The 17,743-nt window shown below is 46.8% G+C and overlaps 1 protein-coding gene across 3 annotated transcripts in view; it reads left to right on the top strand.

The window, feature by feature from the left end:
• The window catches only part of CTNND2 (catenin delta 2), a 915,285-nt gene that overhangs the window by 896,836 nt on the left and 706 nt on the right, over positions 1–17,743 (top strand). For all 3 annotated transcript variants that reach the window (XM_047730983.1, XM_047730982.1, XM_047730984.1), the window contains 3 exons: positions 843–969; positions 4,244–4,375; positions 10,560–10,633. In XM_047730983.1, the coding sequence (XP_047586939.1) occupies positions 843–969; positions 4,244–4,375; positions 10,560–10,633 (333 nt within the window). The remainder of the gene's footprint in view (positions 1–842; positions 970–4,243; positions 4,376–10,559; positions 10,634–17,743) is intronic.

Raw genomic sequence — 17,743 nt, 5'->3', positions numbered from 1 at the left:
CTGGATTAAACCAGAGAACATACCATACCCCTCTGGGTGTGGGTACACAGTGACGGTCTTGAGAAGAGGGCCAGGCAGAGCTGGAACTGGGTCCATAAAGAATAGACAGTTTCATCCACGACGTCACAAGGGTATCATGCTTAGCGAAATAAGTCAATCGGAGAAAGACAACTATCATATGATCTCCCTGATATGAGGGAGAGGAGATGCAACATGGGGGGTTAAGGGGGTAGGAGAAGAGTAAATGAAAGAAGATGGGACTGGGAGGGAGACAAACCATAAGTGACTCTTAATCTCACAAAACAAATTGAGGGTTGCTGAGGGGAGGGGGGTTGGGAGGGGGGTTGGGAGAGGGGTTGGTTGCGGGTGGGGTTATGGACATTGGGGAGGGTATGTGCTATGGTGAGTGCTGTGAAGTATGTAAACCTGGCGATTCACAGACCTGTACCCCTGGGGATAAAAATATATGTTCATGTTAGTAAAAAATTAAAAATTTAAAAAAAAAAAGAATAGACAGTTTCAGGGTCATCTCACATTCTGAGCACCGTATTTTCATGTAAATAAAGAGACCGTTTATTCAGCATCTGGAAAGGAAAGCCAGCCCTTTAAAAGCAGGCTTCCTCGTGGCAGACTGTCTAGAGGGAGCGAGGTGGGTCTCAATTCACACCCCTCCTCTCCACTCACCTTGAAGATCAAGCAGGCCTCCGCGATCTCAGGCTCATGATCGCTTTTGACAGACAGTGGAAATGTTTTACAAAATCAGATGTTGGGAACTTCGAAATGTCAGGGGATGAAGAATCACTCTACCTTCCCCCTTAATGGGCATATGCGGTCTATTGCAGGACGGATGGTCACAGTATCACTTCGTAGCCTCATCGTCGACCATCGAGAGGGATCGGCAACGGCCCTACTCCTCCTCCCGCACACCCTCCATCTCCCCCGTGCGAGTGTCTCCCAACAACCGCTCAGGTAAGAGACGCCCAGAGTCAGCCAGTCCTCATTTCCCCTGGTGCCAGGGCCCTCCCTCCAGCCCTGGCTGATCCCCACAGAAGGAGAGCCGTCCCAGTTGGACATTGGCTAGAAACACCAAATGAGTCCCTTTTTCTTTCCTAGGAGTGGTAACTTTGTGTTGTGTTTACACAGACTCACAACACATCTAACAGATTTCTAAAGATCTCTAATAGGTGTTATACACATGAAATGTATGTCATGCGCCTGCAATCATCAAACAACAAGAATAAAGATAGCTGTTAGATGTTTGCAAATCAGGGTTTTCTGTGCACACTTTCCAATTTAAAATAGTTTGAGTTGCATTGTATTGATTGCAATTAGAATAACAGAGTGAGGGAGAAAGGGCACGCTTTTCTAGCTATAAAATGACATACATTTGAAATATCCCATTGAGGGTTTCGTTACTACTCCAAACCTGATTAGCCTGCTATTATTACCTTTAAACCAGCCAATAAATCATTGATAAAGTCTTATCACAACCACCCAGAACTATTAAGTCACTCAGTTGAATATTTTTCTAACTTTGTCCTGTTTCTATTGCTTGAATTTTCAACTAACTGCTCTTATTTACTTATAAAAATACTTCATTTTTATACCCTTTTCAGTCACATTGGATAATGCCTAAGATGAAGGAAAAAATTAAGGGCCAAGTAGGAGCCCATCATTTAATATATAAGTGGCATAGTCTCCACTGTTTTTATTCCAAGTATAAGTCTAAAAACCGAGCTTTTGATTTCTGCACTTGGAGTTTTGTTGTGAGAAGGAAAGCTGAATAAATATATAAATACCTAGATGGGTGTGTGTGTGCATGTGTATGCACATACATGTGCACGCGTGTGCGCACACACGTGTGTATGCACACACCACTATCTAGGTTTTTACTTAAGAAGAATTTCTCCTTGCTCTTCGCTGCCCTCTGTCTGCTGGGGAACCGGTCCCAGGGGGCATGGCAGGAGAGTGCCCGTCCACCCTTGAGATCACTGGTCATTGAACTTTACACCACACTTAACTGTCAGGATGATGACGAAAACCAGACATGAATGGGGAACATTTGACTGAAATAAATGACTCTCTCCCAGCCGCAAGAAAGCTTCTGTTTCTAGTGTGGTGTAATGGCTTCTAACGTTCCATTCTGCACTAGACAAGAACCGGACACCACTGTGAGACGAAGAAATTTCCACCTTTGGAAGCACAGGGGTGACCTTTCATGTTTCTTACCCCCATACATCTTAAAAAGATAGGGGCACCTGGGTGGCTTAGTGGGTTAAGCCTCTCCCTTCACCTCAGGTCATGATCTCAGGGTCCTGGGATCGAGTCCCACATCGGGCTCTCTGCTCGGTGGGGAGCCTGCTTCCTCCTCTCTCCCTGCCTGCCTCTCTGCCTACTTGTGATCTCTCTCTGTGTGTCAAATAAATAAATAAAATAAAATTTTTAAAAAGATAAAAAATAGTGAGTGTGGGAAGCACGAAGATGGTGTCTTTTTAAAAGCCCTAATTATTACGACACATCAGTGTTAGAGAGATGAAATGACGCAGTAGATCAGAAGGTGCTGGAAGGAGAAGGGGCAGAGTTCCAAGAGCTACCCCAGCCATTCCGCGAGGGCAATGCCTGCTACTTCCTCCTGAGGCACATCGAAGACAAAAGTGAACACTTGTTTGCATGATTTGATTTTTTTCCAGGAGTGTAATCTTAGTTTACCGGGATTCGGACCACTGTGTGTGAGGTCTTGAAAGATAATTACACACTTGACATACTTTAATAAACCCCACCATCTGCACACTATTAGATGCTAATTTTGAAAGCTTTGGTCAAGAGGCTCCAAAATATTGTCCCTTCGTGGTTGCCTGGCAGCGACTTGTAAAAGGCTAAGCTTTACGCAAAAGGGCATAGAAGCAAAGGAGCAAGGGGGAAAGGACTCTCCCAGGAGAGGGTGACAGAGAACGGAAGAGAGGAGAGAGAGTGGTAGAGGGTGGACGCGGTGAGTGAGAGCCAGCAGCCCACGTGCTGAGAACACGTGTGAACTGGACACATAACCCAGTCCAGTTATGTGGAGCAAATGCCCTTTTCTTCTCTGTCTTCCCAGTAGACTTACACCCTGAGCTTCTGATCCATCTGGTTCTGGGTGGGGCTCAAGTATCAGTATTTTTTAAAGTATTCCAAGGATTTAATTGTAGCGGGAAGCCAGGTTTGGGAACCTCTCGGGGTTTTGATAGCTGAATGGTGAGCCTGGATTTTGTTTGAGTAGGTATGAGAAGTTGGCAGGCTGCCTCTCAGGAAAGGATGGGTAAAGGCTCCCTCGTGCCAGCGCGTGGCTACAATGTGTACTACTGTCCATCCCACCCCCACCCCGCTTCTGTTTATTTGCATGTCCATTTCCTGTCCTCCACAAGTTCAGAAAGTGACATGATTCATGTTTCTTTTCCCCAGTGTCTAGCATAGGGATTTGCTCATAGAAGATACTAAACTTAATGACAGGGACCTAAAGAGAAGATGGGACTCCCTCCCCGGGTCCAATAGGCAGCAAGTGGCCAGGATGCTAGGTGTCGGGGAGAGATTGATGGGGACATTCATCAGGGACAGCTCATTGGGGAGTGAGCTCTTTGCATGCCCTGCCCAGCCCACGCCATGGGCTGAACTTTGCGGGCTGGGTGACTTCAGCCCCACAAAACATCCTAGGTGTTCATCTGGCTTCCTTTAGGACAGTTTCTGGGTCACTCAGTATTCAAGCAAGACTGCATTTATTTTAATCAGGGATTCTCCAAAATCAGTAACAGCTCCTCTGAAACACATCTGATTTTTACAAAGGAACAAAGAAAGAAAAGAAGCAAGGGGAGAGGGGGGAGAGTGGAAGGGAGGGAAAGGGAAAGAAAAGAGAAGAGAAGAGAAAGAGAAATAAAGAAAACAAGTTTGATCTCATTCTTAAAACTGTCCCGTACACCTTCGGTAGGTCATATCCCCATCAGAATACCTTTCTAAGAAAGATGGCCCCAGGAGATAGTCTTTAATTACCAGCCCCCAAGCTGAGTGCCCCCTTCACTGCAAAGCACCGAATGACAAGGAGTTCGGGAAGGGGTAAAGACAAGAGCCCAAAGAACAAAGAACCAGCAGGTCCGTGTACACACACTGGTACAGGTTGAGCCATGTGTCTTCGTGACCTCAGCTCTTTGTGCGGAAAGCTATCCGGGCTGTGGAATGAGACACAGAAGGTCTTCCTTTTCATTTCTTTATGTAGCAAGTGCCCCAGCTTCACCTCGGGAAATGATCAGCCTCAAAGAAAGGAAAACAGACTATGAATCCACTGGCAGCAATGCCACTTACCACGGAACTACAGGAGAACACACTTCCAGGAAAGACACCATGACAGGTGAGCGTGACCGTGTGCCTCTCCTCCTCAGAGCTGGTGACATGATCTGGGACAGGGCCAAGGGCTGGGACATGAGACTTCAAGCCATGCTCAGCAGCTCAGCGGGACTGAGCAGCTAGCAGCTCACTTGAGAGCTTGACAACAAGGAGTCTCAGGAATGGGGGCAGGGAGATTAAGCCAGAGGAATAAAAGCAGAGTATCTCATACCTGAAAATAACTAAGGGAAAATGTTCTCTATGCACACTTTAATCTGTCTTTCATCTCTCACCTCCCCCTTTCCTTCTTGCTTGCCCCGCTCATAATGTTCCCTCAAATTAGAAAGAGGAGTCACGCTAGAGCTCTTCTTAGCTGCTATAATCTGGAGTGGGGAGGATTCAAGATGGTGGGTGCGATGTAGCCAAGCTTGGCCATCATGAATAGAAGGAAGGGGAAATGGATGAGAAAAGAAGGGGAAGTGAGGGGAAAAGAACAACAACAAAAAAAAAAAGGATTCCAGGGCCCACAGAACTCCTGCTGAGACATTTTCTCTTCTTGACATGAAACCCATCTTTTATCACAACAGACTCCCAAAGGGATTCATGAGAACCAATAATCACAATTTCTGTATGGATGCATTGAGATCTTATGCCCTCCATCCCTCACTACCCCAATCATACCCCTTGTCTCTCCTTCCTCATCAACTGTGACTCCAGCAAGGCCAAAATCGGTACCCATTGCCACCCATCCAACATGCGTTGCCCAGCCTTTCTAATAACCAGCCTTGCCCCTAACTCCTTTCTGTTCTCTACACTCTCCTTGTTCCCATTCATCATCCCTTCCTTGCTTTCCATACACTTCCCCCGCCCCGGTTTTTCCCTTCCTCCAAGAAGCAGGACTTGGGGGTATTGGTGTAGGGGGGTTATGCCTTGAAAGCCAAGCTGCCAGAGCCAACAGGCTCTCTAATAGGGATTCCACTGCCTTCTCTGCCACGTGGAAGTGCAGATGGGTCTCTCATGAAAATAGACCACGAGGAACAGGGTTTTAACAGAACATAGCCAGATGAGGCTATTCATGAAACTGGGAAGTGTGAAGGCCATAATCCTGAACAGACACTGAGACCTTCTCATCAAGAGGATCTTAAAAGTTTGAGTTTCTCAAATATTATTTAGGTGTAGACCTACAGGGAAGCAGAAGAGAAAAAAAAAATGGATGATTTATTAAGATGTTTTCCAGTCCCAGGCCATTTAAAATACATTTTTTAATGGTAAATGCGTTTACCCCCAAGGCAGTGTTTTCCATGGTAGCTCTGCATGACTGCAAGAGAGAAAAGCACAGTAAACAAGATGTTCCTGATGCACAGCCCCAGGGTCAGCACTCTGCCCTCCACATATACACCTCCCAGGGAATGTCTCAGCCTCACGCCTGCACTCATTACATAGAACATACCTTATTATTCTTATTCACTGTTTTTCCTGCCTTCAGTGTTGCCCCTGTTGTAGACGAGCATGAACAGAGGAAGCTGGGAAGCTGAATGTCGAGTCCCTAGAGTCAACACATTCAGCAGAGAATCTAATTTGTACCAGTTACTCTGGAGTAGTGACACCCAATTCCCCTGGTTCATTCATTCTGCGATTATGATCGCCTCTGATAACCACATCACTGGCACTCTGGGATAGCCAGAGTTACAAAAACAATTCTGAAGTTGACTGAATTGTTATGTAACTTTTCTCTCTTGCCCAGTAGAATCACTCAGAAGGCTTTTGAATGTGGGAGTGTTTCTGTTGGCATAGTTCCAATGGTACATAATCATGCCAGGCACACATAATAACTGAAAAATAAAATCTAGCCTGTTTCTAGATGTTTAATGACAGGGATCTTGATAATTCCAGTATTGAGATATATGTCACTTTTTGCACTTATTTAAGAGGCTTAAGCATCTTTGCTCTGACTTACTTTAAAAAGCAATTTAAAAAAAAAGGAATTCAAAACTAAACTACTGATCATCTAGCAAGCCTGAAAAAACATTGAACATATGTGTATACAGGAAGGTTCCCTTTAAGCCAACGAGTACTGTGTAAAAGTCAGTTGTTATTATCTACTGTGTTGGTGGTAGTGATCGTAGTGGTGGAGGTGATATAGTGGAGATGGTGGTGGTGTTGGTGGTGGTGGAGGTAGTGAAGTTGGGGATGATGGTGGAAGTAGTGGTAGAATGGTGGAGGTGCTGGTGGAGATGGTGATGGAGGAGGTGGTGATGGAGGAGGTGATGGAAGAGGTGAAGGTGGTAACATGGAAGTAGAAGTGGTGATGGTGGAGGAGGTGATGGTAGAAGATGTCAGAGATGATGGAGGAGATGGTGAAGGTGGTGATGGTAGAGGTAGAGTTGGTGATGGTGGAGGTGGTGATGGAGGTGGAGGAGATAATGGAGGATGTGAAGGAAATGATGGTGGAGGTAGAGGTGGTGATGGTGGGGGAAATGATGGAGGAGTTGGAGAAGGTGATAGCAGAGGAGGTGATAGAAGAAGTGCAGCTGGTGATCATGGAGGTGGTGATAGAGGAAGTGATGGAGGAGGTGAAGGCAGTGATGTGGAAGTAGAAGTGGTGATGGTGAAGGAGGTGATGGTAGAAGATGGTGGTGATGATGGAGGAGATGGTGAAGGTAGTGATGGTGAAGGTAGAGTTGGTGGTGGGGGGGAGGTGATGGCGGAGGTGGTGATGGAGGAGATGAAGAAGGTGATAGTGGAGGAGGTGACAGAAGAGGTGGAGATGGTGATGGTGGATGTGGTGATGGAGGAAGACATAGGAGCTGGGATGATGGAGGAGGTAATGGTGAAAGATGGTCATGATGATGGAGGAGATGGTGAAGGTGGTGACAGTGGAGGTAGAGTTGGTGATGGTGAAGGAGGTGATGGCAGAGGTGGTGATGGAGGAGATGAAGAAGGTGATAGTGAAGAAGGTGATGGAAGAGGTGGAGGTGGTGGTGGTGGAGGAAGTGATGGAGGAGATGGTGAAGGTGGTAATGGTGAAGGTAGAGTTGGTGATGAAGGAGGTGCTGATGGTGATGGAAGAGACAGTGATGATGGGAGAGGTGGTGGAAGATGTGATGGAGGAGGTGGTAATGGAGAAGTTAGCGGCGGTATTGGTGGAGGAGGTGATGGTGGAGGTGGTGATAGTGGAAGTGGTGATGATGGAGGAAATGGTGATGGTGGAGGTAGAGTTGGTGCTGGAGGGGTTGGTGATGGAGCAGGTGTCTACTTACTACCTTCCACAGTGGCATGAATAAGCGCCCAACTAACCGGTGGAAGCCCCCGTCTCACACAGGAATGGAAAGGATGAATGGCCAGCTCTGGCTCCACGGCACTTTTGCACGTGCCCGTCATTTCAGCGTTGACATGCACATCAGATTTCTCGTGTCCTCCACATCAAGAGCAGTACTTGTTCCCATTCAGAAATATCCAGGGGACGCTTACGGTATAGTACATTGAAAGATACCTGAAAACTGCCGTCTCCCTTGTTTCTAAGACATCAAAGGATGTCCTACCATTTCCCCCAAAGAAAACACTCCCTCTGCTATGAGAAAGTCGTGGGAACATTCACCCTCAAAACACCATGTGGGACGGCTTAAAGGGAGAACAGGTTCTTGCCAGGTTTGAATCTCCTCTACTGAGCCCTTAGAAATGCAGATTCATCTAGGTTTTTTTGTGCCAGGCTTCCCCCACTCACCTTCTCTGGATTCATTATCTAGCTGAGACAGAATCTTTCAAAATGTCTTCTCCCTTAGTGTTCTCTTGCCATCGTGGAGCCCTCAGAAGGCCAGAATCAGCTGTTCATTCAGGCATGCTGGCTGGCGAGAGCTATTGCTCACGGTCATGATTCCCCGGGAACATTACGTGTTCAGAAGCATGCATCAGGGGAGGGCTGTGTGATCCCAGCAGCTACACGGCGTGACTTTAAAATTCACCCAGGGGATTTTGCCCTCCCATGTGAGCTTCCCAGATGCCTTTACATCAAATGGTCTAGCCCGTTTGTGTCATTCTCTTTATGCCTTATTAAAGCCATTCTCATCTTCCGTGTGTTGATTCAGTTGGCGATTGGGGCTTATACAAAAGAAGAAAGGCATTTTCTTACATGTGTCCTCTTAGGTCAGACGTACAAGGGCAGAGTGTCCACGAAGACACCTGCTTCATGTGTTTGCAAAAGCCGCAAGTTCAATCTCGGCTACACACCCTCTCTTAAACAGGTGAAGTGGACCAAAGGGCAGGAGGGAAGAACTTCTAATAGAAGCATCTTTAGCTTCTAAGGAGACAGAGAGAGGGGCACAAGGCTCTAATAGTACATGTTCCAGCAAATAAAAAAATGCATTTTGTTCCAAGTAACAGAAAAGAGAAAACCACAAAATTTCACCCTGCAATGACATTTTTCATCGGCACATTGCAGTGCTTGAGGACATACATTCTCAGGGTTACGCTTCACTCATTGCCTCAGCAAATAAAGCCCTGACTCTGTGAGCATCTGCTGAGGCCAGGTGCTGTCCCAGACGCCAATGTACTGGTGAAGGTGGCAGGACAGACCGATTTCTGACCTCCCGGTACATCTGCTGTCGTAGGTGAAGGGAGGTGCCGCGTGAGGTAGACAATAGAACGAGCTCACCACCAGGGTAGTACCACGTAGGGTTGTGTATGATGGAGAAGATAAACAGGTTCAGAAGACACGGGGTCCCAGATGGGCAGGGCTGCTCTCAGGAGCTTGAGCAAGAGACTGAACCCCAACAGGGAGAGGCAATCCAGAACCTGGGGGAAATGAGTTCCAGGGAGAAGGATCAACAAACCCACATCCCGGAAGCAAGTCCGGCTGGCCCGGGTCCAGCAAGGAAAGAGGCCGGTGTGGCTAGGACTCCCCGGCCAAGAGAAGGGAGGGAGATACTGCAGGAAATCAATCCAGGCCCAATCCTGCGCCTCGTACCTTGGCAAGACACTCACTGCAGTGACATAATCCTGTCTGTCCAGCAAGATGGCTTGGCTCCTGGGAATGGCGAGGGTGGAGGAGCAGGGTCGGTGGGGTGGCCACTGGGCTGTTAGGGAAGATTCTGTAGCTGGCAGGGGTCCAGGAAAAATACAGACAGAAGCTACACACACCCAAACAGAGAAGATGTCAGGGGGGGCCTTTAAAATTCAGAATGGGCCCTCAGCTCTCACTTTCTTAAGCACAGATTTACTGGAGGACTTTTCCTGCACAGGAGTTAGGTGCTTTAATTAATAGTCATGGGTAGAGTGATCGATATTACTGACCTTGGGTCTCCAGGAACTGTATCTGTAAGAGAGTAGCTAGGGTGCGTCATCCTAGTTTACCATTCCGTAGATACTGGAAGCAAAAGATAAGGCTTTCTTAGTTTCTGGAGTGTTTTATACCCCCACTGACACTTGACAGTTCTTTCCAGAACATTCTTAAATCATAAAATGATTACGAGGGGAGTAGCATCCTGGGCCCTTCCTCTGGGCCTGTGGCATGACCCTGAAGATTCTGAAGATTCTAGGGGAGGAAGGGGGCAAACCCTGCCCGTGCCTTTGAAAGCTGCAGGCCAGCAGAGCAGACCCTCCCTCCTTTTAGCTAGCCTGCAGGCCAGTCTCAAGAGAGGGGCGGCTCCTGTCCCCGTGTCTAGCTGGGTTCCAGAGCTACAGCCCCCCAGGCGTGCCGGACAGATGCCGATGGTGCTTCCTGCCCGGCCTTTGGGCCTTTGAGAAATGAACTGTCTGAGTGATGATTAAGCACTCTGTGAGCCCAAATTAGAAATTTCATTCTTGTCATTCTCCAGCTCAACTCTAAGTCACTCATAAAGATGCCCGCGTGCCTCAGCGCGGGAGACAAGCTTTTATTAGCCGCCTGTTCTCACCAGAGAAGGAGGCGAGAATCCTGGCAAGCTTCCCATCTGTTTGCTGACCCGCCCCAACCCTGTCTGCAGTCTGAACGTGACTGCAAGAGACTCCCGGCCTGTGGGGATTTGATAGAACCCCTAACTGTTCTTCTTTCTTATATCTGCATATAAAATGAAGAGTCCAGAGCCAAAGGATTCTCCCGCGTGCCATGGCACTTGGAATGCACCCCGAGAAACCAAGCTCTGTTAGGGCAAGAACTTGCCCCGATCACCATTATTCCTCACTTGAAACCTTGTCTTCTTTGCTAATACTTTCTGTTTCCCTCTTGTTTTCAGCTCAAAACACTGGAATTTCAACTTTGTACAGGAATTCCTATGGTGCGCCCACTGAAGACATCAAACATAACCAGGTAGAGGAGACGGGCACATTTGGGTCCATTTTCCCCTTTGACTTGCGTGAAATATCCTGGAATTGGAAAAAAATAAATTAACTCCTACATAGCCTACGTAAAGGACTGAAAAAAAAAAATCACATTCCCTGCTGCTGTCCACTCACGTTTGCCACAGCGTGTGTGCATGGGGTCCCGGCAGTCACTAGAATGGCTTCAAATTTCAAAACAGTCTTTGATTTCACTACAGCCACTCGCTTCGTTGGGTGGTAGCAAGCAAGTTGTCTACTATGATCCAAAACAAAAAGCTTACATACATGAGTAGAAGAGTCTGGTTTCTAGATAATGTTGTGTGATTACTAGACAGGGATTCGTTTGCTCCCGTAACCCAGCCAGTTCTTGTTTGGAGGAAAGCATTCATTACACATGATAGTTACTAATAAAATAGAGATGACATGTTCAAGAGTGAACAACTAAATGGGCGCGTTGAGGAGTGCCTTGTTGCTCAGTCTAGTTGGGGAGACTGGCAGCATCGGTGCCCCAAAGGAGCTTGTTGGAAGAGATTTTTCTCGGACCCCTACCCCTAATCTATCTGATGCAACAAATGCATCAGAGTTGCCTTTCATCAAGACATTTAGGTGATTCGTGTACTTGTTTGAGGAATGCTAAGAGTAGCCCCTTCAAGAACTGGGCTAAGTGTGTGTGTGTTTGTCTTCTTCGGCAAGCATTTGCTGGAGGCTCTTTTCTCTCTCTCTCTCTCTCTCTCTGTGGTTTTGTGGGAACTGTAGAAGCAAGCGGCACAGCCATGGCTGCCTCATTGATGGATAACTTCATTCGTTTGTCCCTTGTAGTGGTCACTACAGAAAGACAGGCATTCCTCGTAACTGTTGGCTGCCAGTAACCACTGCCAGAGCTGGCTTCTGTAGATGCTCTAGATTCCCACCCTACGTCAGGAAAGTTGGGCTGAAAGATACATCTGAAAGCTGTTTGTTTGATCAAAATAACCAGAAGACAGTAAACATGGGGGGAAATGTGCTGGTTTTTAACATTTCTCAACACCTGGCTGTAAAGGAAAGGGACCTGCTCCTAGTAGATAGAGTATCTTGTGCAGGACCATTTCCAAGAGAGGAAGGAGGAGGACATGGAGAGTATCTCCTCGACCTTAAATTACCTTTTTTTCTGATCACTCATCAACAGGAGAAATGGTAGTAGGTAGAGGGGTGATGCCATTGCTTTGAATGTTCCAGGTCATATGCAGCCACTCTGGAAGACATCTGGTGTTGTCTGCAAGGCCCTGGTGAAAGCCCAGACCCCGTGGCCTGCCTGACACGTTGCTAACATCTACTTCACCTACCTCAGTTCTGGTCTTTGCTAAAAGCAAAGAGGTCAATGAATAAATAAATAAGTGCATGAGTGCTAGACAAGGGCTCACCAGGGGTGGCCAGCAGCGATCTGCATATCAACATGCCTGCTCAAACACAAAGGAAAATGGGAACAAAGTGTATGGGAAATGCCAATTTCAATTATGAAAACCAACCTTTATCCTTTAGTAAATACCAGGTACAGTGAGAATTGTCTATAGCTCTTAAAGATATTGGTCAGGATGTGATCGGACCCTGACTTTGCATCCAAGAGTGCAGGAGTTTTCTTTAGTCTCCGCAGGTTGAGAGAAGCTCATTCTAAGAATTGGCTTATTCTGTATCGGCCTTTCTCTCCGTGGATTCCACTGTTGTTGGCAGTGAAGACATGCGCTGGTGTGGCCCAGAGGTCCTTGGCAACTTACAGGATGGCTTACTTTGGTTTCCTTAAGACTGCTTGCAATCTAGATTTATAGGATGGTCCCCCAGTGGCTCTAAGGGGCACATTCTTTTTACCTGAGCCTATGATGAACAATTAAGCAAATTGAAATTAATGCGCTAAAATGGCATCCCTGCCGGGAGAGTAAGCACAACCTAGTGTGGCCTTTTCCCCAGGGTGCCCCAGAGTGTACTCAGACTCAGTGGGAATTGTCAAGGCCCCAGGCAAATGCTGGGAAGCCCGGCCTGGATAGAGTTCAAGCTTGGCGCCCCTTGTCAACACAGGGGAGATGCTACTGGCAGGCCACCAGTTGAGCTGAGCTCCAAGGTGATAGCTCAGGGCCACCATTATTCCCTGAGCAGTCCAGAAGAGGGAAGTAGATGAGTGGACTATTAACCCCATTCTAATATCAAGCAACATTTTAAAATATCCATTCGAAAGATCTGGTTTTTCCCTAAAACAAGTTCCAAGTAAATCCTTATGACACTGCAGGCAACTCTGGTTGGTTACTGGAATCAACTTTGGCTCTTTTAGCTCTCCTTGCTGGGAATCTGGAAGGTATGACCACCCTAACCATTCGAAAGAGGAGGAGATGTGGTTCTCTTCCAGTTGGGCAGTTCTAGAGACAACCTTGTGCACAGCCTTCATGATTTACATTTTCTGGCCACGTGGGCAGGGCCAACACTCTAGATGGTTGGAATGCTTTCGTTTTTGGCACTGTCCCAGGTTAAAAATGACCTCCCAACCTCACAGCTAGTAAAAGACCAGCTTGAACAATCTAACCGGGAGGGGTGTGCCAGGGTCCATTCCATTTCAGTGCTTGATGCCTATCCCCTGCTGAGGGCTCCAGTCTCCTGGCTGACTTGGTCCCTAGCTGGGCCTGACCAGCTTCATAGAGGAGGCTGGACAGCCACTCATCCCCAAGAAGAAGCATTGCACTGAGGGAAACGGGCTTGAGGTAAGGCCTACAAGAGGAGACAAAGACAGTGGGAGCTGGGAGCTGGGAACGAGGCCCCAACCCAGAATGCAATGGCCAAGTGAGGGTCCAGGGCGATAACTGCGAGCCAGGCTTTCCATGACTCAGTGGAAAGGGAGCCAGGCAGCTACTCAGCTGCAACACTGCCCATGACACCACCTGGAACTCCAGCCTCATTTTCATTGAATTCTGAGCCTCGGCACTCCTAGAGGAAACAGCCATGAGTGTGAAGTAAGCTTCATGGTCCTCAGTTTGTAGGTCTCCAATCAACTGCTTGCAGGCATCATTTTAAGAGTTAACTACCTCAATTCTCCCAAATCCTACTGACCTTCTACTAGTTTATCCCCTACTTATAAAGAAAACGTATGCAACTATATCTATAACTTAGTTATAATGTGGATAACCGTATCTAGCAACAGAATTTGTGTTCATAAACTAGAGATAAAGGGGTTTGGTGTTTTGATGACAACCATCAAATTATTACATCAAACAGCATCTTAAGGTCCTGGTTGGTGTCCTCAGTTTCACTGCCAAGTGGGCAGAGCAGGTAAAGTTGTCCCCAGAGATGAGGAAATTTGCATCTCTAACAAGCTTCCAGGTGATGTTGAGCTGCTGGTCTCGGGACTAGACTCTGAGAACCACGAATCCTTACCTCGCGACCTTTTTCACTGTCTATTAACAGCCTGAGTCTTCAGCTTTCGCCCTATGGTGAAGTTTGAAGATCTGTAATGGGCAGCTGTTTTCCTTGTACTAGTGATCAGTCCAGTTTGTAGGCAAACCCAGTGAGGAATAAACACAGTTTTCTGTGTGTGGGTAGTGAGGGGTAGAGAAGGGGCAGGGTCCTTCCTAATTTAAGCTAAACATCCTCCTATTGGGGAAAAAGTTCAATAGCGATGACTTTATGGGAGCAGGAGTCATAGGACAGAGTGCCAAGAACGTGGAACCCAGCCAGTATCCCTACGTGAGCTGGCTGGTTGCACCCCCCGATCCCAGAAAGGATGCTGCCTTAAGGCAGAAGCAGGCAATAGCCTCGGGCTCCTTGGGTGTGTCAGGGCTTCTCTGAACCCCAGCAGACACGCAAATTCGGAATATACCACTGCTGTACCTTGTTCTGCTTCCTTCATAGAAATCTGCTTTATGCGAACAGTGGAACATAAAAAATGCATTTATTTTTAGCTCCTCCATAAGGAGGGCTTATATTTGAGAGCATTTTATCTAATTTTGAATACAGCCAACATTCCTACAATGCAAATGTACATCCACAGTGAACATCTACACCAGGAGGCCAGTGAGCGAATTCAGTCCCCCCAGACAGTGGTGGTGCCTGTCACCCACTCCTGGAGAGTCTGTTTACACGCGCTCTCAGAACTGCAGGACTAAACCTCAGAAGGGGTTGACACGAGACTTTACAACCAATAGAGGTGAACTGAAAAGGCAATTCCTCAAGGTAAGAGATTAAAATACACTTGTGCCCAACCTGAAGACATCCACCAACCAGAGAGAAGATGGTGACACGAAGAAATTCGAAACGGGTCATGCACAAGCCTGAAAGAAGTAGCCACTGTGGGGGGGAGCCGTGAGCCTGCAAGTGATATCCCCTGCAGACCTCTACCCCCAGCCACTGAGACCGACACAGAGAAGTGAGAGCTCTCCTAGGGTTCCCTTGCCCACTGGCCTCCCTTCTTATTATAGAGCCTGGAGTCAACCCAGTGAGGCTCACCCCCTGAGGATCGGCCAGTTTGGCTCCACTGAAACTGTGTTCATGTGGTGGGGAGAATGTGGACTTCAGAGTTGGCCGGACACGGGTTCAAATCCCGGTCTCACAACCCCACTAGCTGTGACATCCTGGACAAGTTTCTTTACCTCTCTGAGCTTCAGTGTTGTCATCTATAAAGGGGGGATTGGATGGATGGATGAATGGATGGATGGCTGGATAGGAAGATAGAGAAAAGAGGGAGGAGGGAAAGGAGATATAGATGATAGATACACTTACATACATACATACATACATATAAATATACATATATAGACACATATGTACTTACATATTGTTTAACCTTTAAATAGTCAGAAACATAAGAGGAATCTGTTAAGTGTTGGCTATTGTGCCCACTGACAGAGAAACACAGTAGACACTAGCTCCTTCCCATGTGATTTTTCTAAACCACCTGGCTCTAGCCCTCTGTATGCTCATTGTTTCAGTTGCAACACGTTGTTGGAGTGCCGTCCAGCATAGCACCCAGCTCTTCAAAGAATAGCACAGAGCACCTCAGCCTAGCCAAGTAATTTCTTATACCTGGTCTTGTTTAATTACAGACGCTAAAGATTAATTCCAAATGTCCCTCTCGTGGCCAAGCTCTTAGGCTAACAGATGTTTTGCAGGTAGCCCGACACCTCACTCATCACCCTCCGCTAACTGGAAGTGTGGGACATAGTGGAGGGCAGCTATGATGAAGTTCACCACTTCTTTGAAGAACAGGTCAATTACTAGTGTAAATCAATTACATGTAAAAGAGGGGGTTTCACTTACTTGAGAGAAGAATTATGTGCGGGTCATTAGAAGCATTCATTTACAGGCAACGTGCTAATTACAAATCATTACCTATTAACTAGGACCAATTTCTATAGGACATTTCCATGCTGAGCCTTAGTTAAATTAACAGGGAATTACTGAATCTGCTCGGAGCTGATCAAATCGTGTTTCGTTAAAAGCGTTCCATCATTCACACCAGACCTCTTCCCCAATTATTGCCACGAGCAGAGCTTCATGCATGACTGTATGATCTAGCTGTGGTGGGGGGGTGTTCTGCTTACATTAGAGGCATGGTGCTTAAAAAGGGACCCCAGAGGATATCCAGGCCCCCCACATATAAGTGCTAATTGTCAGCCATGAACACTCTTGGTCTTACTGTCCTTAAAACCAAGCAAAGGGAACTAATTCTTGACCATACATATCTCAGAGGCTCCTGTGACCCTGTTAGCCTTTTAAGGCCCCTGACATCAGAGAGTAATGTGCAAAGGACAAGAGGGCAAACAAGGAGTACAGGGGTGGGCTGAGGATCTCCGTAGAATCCTGAAGGCCCCTTTCTGCCAACCAAGAGCTTCATAATCCCACAATATTCTCAAATTCAATCAGTTCTTAATTAAACCAAGTTGGGAAACATGTCAGTCCTTCGGAGTATGTTATATTTGGAGTGGAGGCCCTCTTTTCATCATGTGCTTTTCTGTGTATCCTTTTGAGGCCCTGGTCCCTGCTCACTTAGGTGGGTGTGATGGAATGGCCCTACCAGTGGGAAGCCTCCATCCTCCAGAGAGGTATTGATCACAGCCCACTGCGCCGGCAGGAAGATCCCCAAGTGACCATTAGACCTTGTACATCTTCATTGTCTCTTTGTGTGGGATCACAGCACCTAGGTGTAAGAAAGCAAATGCAGGAAAGGAAAATCAACCACTCCTGTTCTACAGCTTCTAGTCTGTCCTCTTCCATTTAAAACAGATATGTAGCCAAAAAGTCCAGCGCTTAAGTCAGTTCCGCAATTCCTTGAAGAGCTAAACACTGAATTAACAAAGGGTCCAGCAAAACCATAAGAGACTCTTAATCTCACAAAACAAACTGAGGGTTGCCGGAGGGAGGGGGATAGGGAAAGGGTGGTGGGGTTATGGACATTGGGGAGGGTATGTGCTATGGTGAGTGCTGTGAAGTGTGTAAACCTGGCGATTCCCAGACCTGTACCCCTGGGGCTAATAATACATTATATGTTAATAATAAAAAACAAAGGGTCCAGCAATGCCACTTTTAGGTACGTACCCCCAAAACTGAAAGCAGGGACTCCAACAGGTACCAGAGCACCCACATTCATTATAGCATTATTCACAACAGCCAACAGAGCAAACAACCCAAGTGGCCATCAACAGGTGAACAGATAAACAAAATGTAGTGAAATGATACAATGGAATACTGTTCAGCCTGAAGAAAGGACAAAATCTTGTCCCATGCTACAAGGTGGATGGTCTTTGAGGACATTATGGTAAGGGAAAGAAGCTAGACACAAAAAGACACATACTAAATATACTTCTCTGAATTGTCTGGAGTAGTGAAATTCAGAGACAGAATGCAGGATGACAGCTTCCACGGGCTGAAGCAAGGAGGAAAGTGGTGAGATATGTTCCATAGGTGTCAAGTTTCTGTGTGAGGTGATGAAAGTTCTGGAAGCGGATACTGGTGATGGGCACACATCACCGCCGATGTACTGAATGCCACCAAATTGTCCATTTAAAAGCAGTCGGAATGGCAAATTCCATGTTCTGTCTGTTTTAGCATAATCATAATTTTTAATAAAGATTATGCAAGAATGCTG

Source organism: Lutra lutra, chromosome 5, assembly GCF_902655055.1.
Source record: "Lutra lutra chromosome 5, mLutLut1.2, whole genome shotgun sequence".
In the NCBI taxonomy this organism is placed as follows: Eukaryota; Metazoa; Chordata; class Mammalia; order Carnivora; family Mustelidae; genus Lutra; species Lutra lutra.
Note: the sequence above shows the minus strand (reverse complement) of the source record. Positions and strands in the feature narration are given on the sequence as shown.